We start from the raw sequence: 9,677 nt of genomic DNA, 5'->3' as shown, positions 1-9,677 counted from the left end.
CATTTTACACACATTTTGCATAAAGAAAAATGTTTTTTAAAAATATCTTTCAGAACATAGTTGAGAATCATCTTTATATAAAGTTTGGTATAAAAAAATGAAAATTGATTTCTGGTTAAAACAAAAATCCCGCTCTTTTTGGCTTTTCATGTCTATTCATGTCTTTTTATTTTTTTTTAAACAGGACTTTTTAAAGTCCCAATGTCCTCTACAGAGGCATAACATATGAATAAAATATCATTTTTCAAAAATTTTATTTTTCAACATTTTTCTTATGCTCTAATGTAATGACATGACAAAATACTAAATTCACAAAACTAAAACTAAATTCACAAAACAACATTTTTTTTCCTGGTAGTCAGGAGGATAAGATTTGTGTGAGTGTGTGTGTGTGTGTGTGTGTGTGTTGTAATTTATGTCAACACACAAAAAGCTGAATTTTCAGCAGCCATGCATTATTCCAGTCTTCAGTGTCACATGATCCTTCAGAAATCATGATTTGATATCTGATTTGCTGCTCAAGTAACATTTCTTCTTATGATCAATGTTGAAAACTGGAAACCATGATGCGTTTTTTTCAAGATTCTTTGTTGAATAGAAAGTTCAAAAGAACAACATAGAGAATTATTTTGTAACATTATAAATGTCTTTACTGTCACTTTTGATCAATTGAATGCAATCTTGTTAAATAAAAATAATAATAATACTAAAAAAAAAATCCTACTGACCCCAGGCTTTTGAATAGTATATGGAAAAATATAAACATATTGACAATAATTGTTTGTATTGTTAAATGTAAATATTGGTGTGAAAATATAGCCTCAGTAAGCGATTAAAGAGCAAGTTATAAGCCACCAAACAATCAAGGCTACCATTATACAACTTTGGAAAAAACTTAAATCGAGCTGACATAATTGGTAAACTCTAAACTTCTAATTCTTTCATATTGGCTATGTGTCTTCAACTTCAAAAGATTTGTGAGCTCAAAATCTCAGACTGCTAATGTGTCTTACTGTTAAGCCCATCTAGTGGTTTAAACACAGTACTGTTTCAAATAATAATAAAAAAAAGTAATGTCATAAGATATGTATTCCCTTGAATTCAGAAGCATATGCGTAATTTCATTATTTATATGGTTTTCGTCATTTATATGGCATATATTTCGGCAAGTTATTTCAATTAAAAAAATTATTTAATTATTTTCTCAGTTAACACAACCAAATCATCTTTATAAATCTATATGTGAATGATCAAAACTTTGGATAATGTAGAGCCTTGTTTATCAGGTTAAAATTAAATTGTCAATATTGTCAAATATATATAGAAAATATTATCATGGCCTCAACAGCTTGTCATTAATGTGAGCACTAACCCAGCTCCATGCCATTAGCGAGGGCCACAGTTCCAGCAGAGTGTAGGAGAGTCAGATGGAAGACAGCCTTCATTGACGGCTCATCAAAGCAGGGGAAAGCGTTCCGGGCGGCAGTGGGCTGCATTTGTGTTGTGGCAACAACTCTGCCAAAATGAAAGTTATCTCAGTTAAACGTGACATTTTTCTAGCTTAGCTTGCAAGTGAGTGAAGCGAGGCCAAGTATGGTGACCCATTCTCGGAATTAGAGCTCTGCATTTAACCCATCCAAGTGCGCACACACAGTAGTGAACACACTCACACCGTGAACAGTGGGCGCCCGGGGAGCAGTTGGGGGTTCGGTGCCTTGCTCAAGGGTCTCACCTCAATCGTGGTATTGAGGGTGGAAGAGAGCGCTGTACATTCACTCCCCCCACCGACAATTCCTGCCGGACCTGAGACTCGAACCCATAACCTTCAGGCTACAAGTCTGACTCTCTAACCATTAGGCCACGACTGCCACGACTGCCCCCTTTGTTCAAAATTCAGTATGTAATTCAAGGGAACCATTCCATGCAACATTTTGCATTTAGCAGATGCTTTTATCAAACTTTCAATAATTATAATAAAATTATAAATTAATCAAAATAAAATTATAATAATTGTAAAATGTTACAGCAGTGACTTATGGTGTGTTTTTATAATTCATCCCAAACTTTTTAAAGCTTTTTTTTTTTTTTTTGAACCATTAAATATTTCTTTCCTAATTTTTTTAGAAATTCAGTTTTGTATGACCTGATATTAAATATTGAGATACATAAAACATTTGTACACCACAGTAAAAATTTTAATGAACTTAAAAAAATTTTTAATAAATCTAAAAGTTGATTCAAATTTGTGGAAAAAAACATACTGTTTAAGAACTGGTTGCAGGATCTAAAATACCTTTACTTTATACATAAGTATACAATAAATAAGCAAAGTTATTTGTGTACAAAAATTTTTGTCAACTACCCACTTAAATAATTCTTAATTAATTATACATGATTTCATTATATATTATTGTATATTCATACAATTTATTAAGTTTGTATTATGGTTGCTCATTTAATAAATTAGTATTATAAGAATTTACTTTTCAACCCTTTCTTAGCAAAGTAATGTCAGCAGTAATAAAAGTTACGTCTTACTTTTTTACACCATTTTCTGTGTATTGGCTTCTGTAAAATCCTCCTAGGTCATCGGACAGCTCTCCATGGAATTCCATGTAGAGCCAATAAGATTTTCCAACTTGTAGTTTTTCTTTCAGAAGAATCACCATGAACTGTGTTTGTATTTGAAACCAGGTTTTCAGTATGACCGGAGCGCTTGTCCCTCCCAAACCCGTTAGCTTTGCATGGTGCATCTCCGAGGTCAAGGTGAAGTTCAGCTCATTGGAATGAATAATGATCAGGTTGGTTTCCTTGACGCACGTCAATGCAACTCCAGATTTCCCAGTGAAAATGTACATTCCCTGCTCGTCCGGCACCAACCGAGGCCAAAGCGTCACGTTGTAGTATTCAGGAAGAAGGGTGTCAGGCAGTCTGTACTTGTCCCAGGGCTCGTTCGATGGAGCTGAGGTGCTGTGGGGTGCTGCAGTCGTCACCATGCGGGTCCCGTCTCTGGCATTTACCTCGTTTTTCCGTTTCTCTTGAGAATAGACCACTGACAAAGCAAAAATGGTGAGCACGGCCCCAACGCCTAACCCAAATAGCACAAACCCTAAAGGCTTACTGATATAAAAGCCTTTCCCCATGACCGCAGAGTTAAAATGAAGTCTCAGCAGTTAATGATGGGGCCAGGACAGGATCAAGTCTGTGCAGACAGTCATGAAGTGCGTGTGATTAAATAGTGGTGACTGTGATGAATCATGCTGTGGTTGTGTCCATGCCACTTCTGCGGAAAACAGTTACTCAAGCTCTACATGTTTGCATAGTTCTCATTTTCAAATCAACAAAACAATGGCAAATATGTCTTTATACTTTGCATTTGACTTGACTTTGCATGTGACTTTTTGTTTGCCAAGTTAAACTGGGTCACTGGGCTTATTGGTGATCGTTTCAGGGTAATTACATTACTCTTGAGTCTTGAAATCACTTTATGCCTGTTCCAAGTTAATATTTCAAATATTATGAAACAGCCTCCTGGCTTTCGTGTGGTTATGACAGTGGTTGACATTGGAAAAAGATCCAGCGGATGTCACCAAGTATCACTGTATCCTTTAACATATTTTAAGGTTACGTGCCATTATGACAATGTATAAGCTCTTTCAGAAAAGAGGAAGATGCACACTAAAAATATGCAGACCAAGTTACACAGCTCGAAATGATGATTTCAACATGTTTCTACAACTCTGAAAAAAATGATGTATTGAATTTACTACATTTTTAAGGTAAGTGGTTGCAATCAATTTATTTTTAGCTACATTTAAATAAACAAATTTAGTTGACTAACTTTCTACATATTTATTTTATTTAAATGTAGCTAAAATAAATTGTTTGCAACCACTTACCTTAAAAAAAAATTTTTTTTCAGTGAACTTAAGTATTTATTCCAGAAAAAAAAGACAGATGTAAAATTTTATTTATCTGCCTTAAAAACCATTTAAAAGTTTGTGGTCAGTAAAAAGTCTCTTATGCTTACCAAGGCATATTTATTTGATCACAAATACAGTAATATTGTGAAATATTATTACAATTTAAAACAGCTATTTTCTATTTTAATATATTTTAAAATGTAATTAATTCCAGTGATGGAAAAGCTGAATTTTCAGCAGCTCAGGTAACCTTTCTTATTATTATCAATGTTGAAATCATGCTGCTTAATATTTTTGTGGAAAACATTTTTTAAGGGTTCTTTTTTGAATAGAAAGTTCAGAAGAACAGTAGTTATTTGAATTTACATTATAAATGTCACTTCACTCTCACTTTGATCAATTTAATTCACTTGCTGAATAAAAGTATTATTTTCTTTAAAAAAAAAAAATTACTGACCCCAAATTTTTGAATGGTAGTGTATGCTTATACTTTTACATATTATCAATATTTCAGAATCCATTCAATAATAGCAAATTAACAATAAAAACATTTTATTAAGAAAATATGAAAGGCGGTTGCTCATACACAATTGTTTATGAGTATGCATTGCTAAACGCTTGCTTGAGTGTTCAGGGTGTTTGCTGGGATGCTACTTACTCAAGTCAATTTTTGGGGGGTTTTCCGGGCCCTAAATCTGGCTTGGATCATATGTATCTATAGGAAGTCCAAACGCTTATAAACATATAGCACACCTCTCCTGAACAACCTGCATGATTTGAGGTATTAATGATGTCCATTGCAGATATTGTGCAGGATGAGACTGAATATGAGCAATAACAATAATAATAGTGATGCTTGACTTAGCAACACCACTAATTATACACAAATTCTGAAATGGGTTCCCTGCTTATTCAATGCTGAGGGATCCACTGTCAATGTATTTTGTATAGTCTTTTATGTAAGGTCCTCCTCATTTGCATCCTAGTGATGTGATCGAGTGGTTAAATATCAGAGCGCTGTTGTGTCCTTGAGCAATACATTTCTCGGGTTGCTCCAGGAGGGCTGTCCTTGTGATATGAATGATCCTTGGGTAAAAACATCCTGCCAAAATGCTGTTAGCATCCATTCATTTTCGTTCCATCAGGTTGCAGGATGATGAATTAATGTGAGTACACCAAATACACAAAATAATGTTCTTTTTAACAACATCATATGACCCCTTTAACCAAAAATGAAAATTCTGTCATAATCCCTACCATTCACAGGTTTGAGTGTCAATAAGATTTTTAATGCGTAAGTGATGACAGAATGATTAGTTTTGAACTTCCAGTTGAAATTACTGAAGTAGTATTTGAATTACTCTGATCTCACAGCACAGAGATCCCGAGCCGAATCTGGTCTCAGCGTTGTCCTTTTGAAAGCGTTTCAACTGAGCAAAGACAGCAAGGATTTAACACTTAAGTCAGGTTATGTCTCATAAGCCTCTCACAGTGCATGCAATAGATTTTTGCTGAGTGGTTCTAAGGTCAAAGGTCATGTACCTGACTGAGTTCGAATGGTGTGCAGAATCTGTTGGTGACGTCACTAATTAATCTGGAGAAAGTGAATGATCCAGTGCCGTACCTGTTGAGTAATACCAAAAGTGTATACTTTCACATATTTTTCTCTTTCTCTCTTTGTGAGTGTGTGTTATGGTATTTGGCATACTTACAATTGAAAGAAATAGTCCCAGTTTGCCCGGACAAAGTCCCATGCCAAAGGTTGGCCAATAATATTACTGGCAATGTACCCAATGGTAGAAGTGGCGTCCTGTTTGCGTATCTTTTCTGGGTTCATAGTATATTCCAGGTACCTTATTAAAACATGAAACAATTTACAAGTTATACTCCACAGTACTAAAATGCATGTGCACAAACTGTTCAAAAATACATTAGAAATGCAATTCAAACAGGAGATGACTTGAACGCACAATTTCTATAATAAACATATTTCTAATTTCTGAATTAAAATTAATTTTGATATTTGTTTGGTGGGGCTTAAAGTAAAAAAAATTTGATTCTCTTAAAAAGTACAATTAAAAAAGGCTGAAATACTCTAAAAGTAAGCAAAAAAATACTCTATTTTTTTGCCATAATCTTTTACTGTAATACATTAAAAAGCATATTGCATAATAAGCATATGAATATTAAGCAATATTACTATTTGATAAAAAATACTTTATTGTGTTAAAATATGTATTTGTCTTATAGGAAAATTATAAAACTGGAAATGATATTCAATGATATACAGATAGGATGCTTAAAAATATCAGAACATGACATGACAAGTTCTGTTCAGGTTTATTAGGTATAACCCCCAAAAATGTGTTTGTCATTGAAAAGTGGACATTTTTTCTTTCCTTCATTTCAGACATCACGTCTTTGACCCTTATGCTTTCCCAGAGCTACCTGTTCAGTAACCAGGGCACTTTGGTGCAAGCCAGAGCCGATCTCAGTTTGACAGCTTCAGCTGCGACTGTGGCCTTCTGGAACATCTGCCAGCCAAAGTTCCATTCTTCTGCACCGCCTGCAGCGATGGCGTCACAGTACACCGTCGACCTCAGGTTAGGATGAATCCTGAACACAGTTTATTTTCATGATTTATTTATTTGATAAAAAATACTGTAAAAATGTCTCATGTGACTCTGAAGACTGGAGTAATGATGCTGAAAATTCAGCTTTGCATTACAGGAATAAATAATATTTTAAAATAAAACAGCTGTTTTAAATAGTAACAATATTTCACACTTTTTGGTGCTCAAGATCCTTCAGAAATCATTCTAATATGCTGATTTGCTCAAGAAACATTTCTTGTTATTATCAATGTTGAAAACAGTTGTGATTCTTATTTATTTATTTTTATGGAAACCGTGATACATTTTTTCAGAATTTTTTGATGAATAGAAAGTTCGAAAGAACAGCATTTATTTGAAATAGAAATCTTTTTATATATGTCTTTACTGTCACTTGTGATCTTTTTAATGGATCGCTGCTGAATAAATGTATAAATTTATTTATTTTCTTTTTAATCTTACTAAACTCAAACTCTTAAACTGTAGTGTACATGCAATGTGCAATATGTATATTTTAAATTTTTGATATTTTAATTTTGCATCAGAGAGGCGTATCAGAATATTAGAGGTGTTTCTGCTCTTATTGTGCACAATAATGTTGCACTGTATTAAAATGTTTACATTTGTAAACTTTTATCAAAATGTAATAATTTGCTATAACTATGAAATTACTTTGCTTTTCAGATGATGTTACAAATCACTTTTCAACCCCTCTCTTCCAATCACCTGCCTCTGTTCTGGTATGTACACTGTAAATAGGTTGCTGTAAATTTTACAGTAACTTACTGGCTTCTCTTTTGTCCTTATACCGCTGCTTCCACCAAACAGTAAACAAAAGAAATCTCCCTTGCCATTGGTCAGTTTTTCGCGGGCAAGTTCACTACTGTAAATTGATTTACAGTAGTGAGGAAATACAGTAGTGACCGTATATTTTCCCATAATCCTTTGCTGTTTACAGTAAAATACTGTATACACATTTTACAGTATCTTACTGTACATATTACAGTAAAATACTGTTCAAATTACAAAAGTCAGTTACAGTGTAACACTTACTTTTTACACTCACCAAGTCACATGTTTTCTCATCGAATATCTTGTTTCACTCTGAAATGCAGCATCACATTAAGGAAGTAAAATGAGTTGTGAGTACGTAGTGTTTGACTTTAAGATCTAAGTTTAACTAACTTGTACACAAGATGAACCTTAGCACACTCTGACTTAAAGAATTATAAACTTTTCTTTAAAAAAACAATCAGGTAATAATTAAATAATTTGTTCACTGTGTAAAATGTCATTTCCTCCACTGATATTGAATGTCAAGCACTTGAAACTTCTCAAAAACACAACACGTATTGTACAATACAACATTTTGAAGAACTGGTGGTATAAGTTACTAATCTCTAAATTGCTTATAGGACATGATATGCAATTATCCACAAAGGAAATTACTTAATTTAAACCTTAAAAAACCTTTAAAAGGTTTGCACTCACGCATTGTTAGCGCAATGATCTGTGTGAACCTGAGGATAAAAAAAAACAACAGCTTATTTTTAAATATAACTTTATCTAATATACTGTAAATCAAATTGAGTCTGGGAAACATGTGACATATGAAAAATGTGTCCTTACTGATCAGTGTGGCCAGAAGGAACTGTTGTCCAGTTTGAGCTGATAGTCCCAAAATATTCAAATAGCGGTTTGACTTGTTTCTTAAGATAAGCCTGAAAGAAATACGACCAGCAGTCCCTGTAATTTATCTGTTTTACTTCAGGTTTGATTATAAAAATGAGATTTAACCAACCTGCATTGCATCGTATACTTCACTGTGATCGAACAACTGGAAAAAATAGTTCAGATTGCGAAGCGCTGCCTCCCATGGAATGTATTCCTGCTCATGCAGGAGATATTTAGTTGTTCTCAAAGCGAGTGTTATGTTTCTAATGGATGCTCTGGAAAAATAAACAAAAATTTACAGTTTTATATGGAATCCAGTCATTCGCATTTTTTACCTGTGAATTTCCATGACCAGTTAAATTGTTTTTAATTACTGGATAGATACAGACTTCTAAAAATCACTTTGATTCAGACTGATTTACTAAATTAGACTCATTATTTAGACTGAATTGCAAAGCAGTTTAATTGATTCATAGCAATGAACTGACTCAATTCACTCACAAATCACACTAACAAGGTTTGCAAGATGTATTCCACACAAAAGCAATTTGTAGCAGATGAAATATTTTTGAGCAGCATATAACTAGAAAAATTAATATAAATTGTATTATTATAATTTTTTTTTAATTTGATACATTTCCATTACTTTCCCAAGCCCAAAATGTATTTCCAAGACCGTGAGAACCCTGAAACATACAAAAATGTAGGGTCGGTAAGATGTTTTACTGTTTTTTAAATAAGTCTCTTATGCTCACCAAGGCTGCATTTATTTGATCAAAAATACGGTAAAGCAGTAATATTGTAAAATATTACTACAATTTAAAGTTACTGATTTCTATTGTAATATTTTATTTGAATAAATTATTTAATATTCTATTTTAATATTTCAAAATGTAATTTATTCCTGTGATGCAAAGCTTTTCAGCATCATTCCTCCAGTCTTCAGTGTCACATGATTCTTCAGAAATCATTCTAATACTCTGATCTGCTGCTCAAGAACGATTTCTTATTATTATCAGTGTTGAAAACAGTTGTACTGCTTAATATTATTGTGGAAAATTTGATACATTTTTTTTTACAGGAATAGAAAGAACAGCATTTATTTGCAATATATTTTTTGTAACATTATAAATGTCTTTACTGTCACCTTTGATTAATTTGATGCACCTTTGCTGACTAAAAGTATTAATTTCTTTTAAAAAAAAAACACTTTTGAACATTTGTAGTGTACATGCAATGTGCAATAACTCCCACCTTGCTAGATTAAATGTATCATCCAGAATCTGAGCTCGGTTTACCACAGGTATCACCTATGTAAGAAAAGACATTTAAAAATAGTTTATATGTCTTTTTGGCACTTTTGTGACTGTTCTTTCTCATAATTGTCATGCAGGACCTGGTGATTTGACTCCAGTTGGCTGAGAAGTCGCTCCCAGTTCACAAGGTCGTAGTTCACTCTGAAGTATCC

At 33.3% G+C, this 9,677-nt stretch overlaps 2 protein-coding genes across 2 annotated transcripts in view; both read right to left on the bottom strand.

The window, feature by feature from the left end:
• LOC107741007 (aminopeptidase N-like) overlaps positions 1-3,186 on the bottom strand; it is a 13,786-nt gene extending 10,600 nt beyond the window's left edge. Inside the window, exons 1-2 of the mRNA XM_016553586.1 lie at positions 2,539-3,186; positions 1,373-1,515 (exon numbers count right to left, since the gene is read on the bottom strand). Of these exons, the coding sequence (XP_016409072.1) occupies positions 1,373-1,515; positions 2,539-3,143 (748 nt within the window). The 5' untranslated portion in view covers positions 3,144-3,186. The remainder of the gene's footprint in view (positions 1-1,372; positions 1,516-2,538) is intronic.
• A 2,074-nt stretch (positions 3,187-5,260) lies between these two features.
• Positions 5,261-9,677, bottom strand: part of LOC107741061 (aminopeptidase Ey-like) — a 6,025-nt gene continuing 1,608 nt past the window's right edge. The window contains exons 4-10 of the mRNA XM_016553652.1: positions 9,606-9,677; positions 9,464-9,519; positions 8,337-8,484; positions 8,165-8,256; positions 5,636-5,776; positions 5,466-5,547; positions 5,261-5,353 (exon numbers count right to left, since the gene is read on the bottom strand). The exon at positions 9,606-9,677 is cut by the window's right edge and continues 62 nt beyond it. Of these exons, the coding sequence (XP_016409138.1) occupies positions 5,261-5,353; positions 5,466-5,547; positions 5,636-5,776; positions 8,165-8,256; positions 8,337-8,484; positions 9,464-9,519; positions 9,606-9,677 (684 nt within the window). The remainder of the gene's footprint in view (positions 5,354-5,465; positions 5,548-5,635; positions 5,777-8,164; positions 8,257-8,336; positions 8,485-9,463; positions 9,520-9,605) is intronic.

Source organism: Sinocyclocheilus rhinocerous, unplaced genomic scaffold (genome assembly GCF_001515625.1).
Source record: "Sinocyclocheilus rhinocerous isolate Xijiao unplaced genomic scaffold, SAMN03320098_v1.1 scaffold2808, whole genome shotgun sequence".
In the NCBI taxonomy this organism is placed as follows: domain Eukaryota; kingdom Metazoa; phylum Chordata; class Actinopteri; order Cypriniformes; family Cyprinidae; genus Sinocyclocheilus; species Sinocyclocheilus rhinocerous.
Note: the sequence above shows the minus strand (reverse complement) of the source record. Positions and strands in the feature narration are given on the sequence as shown.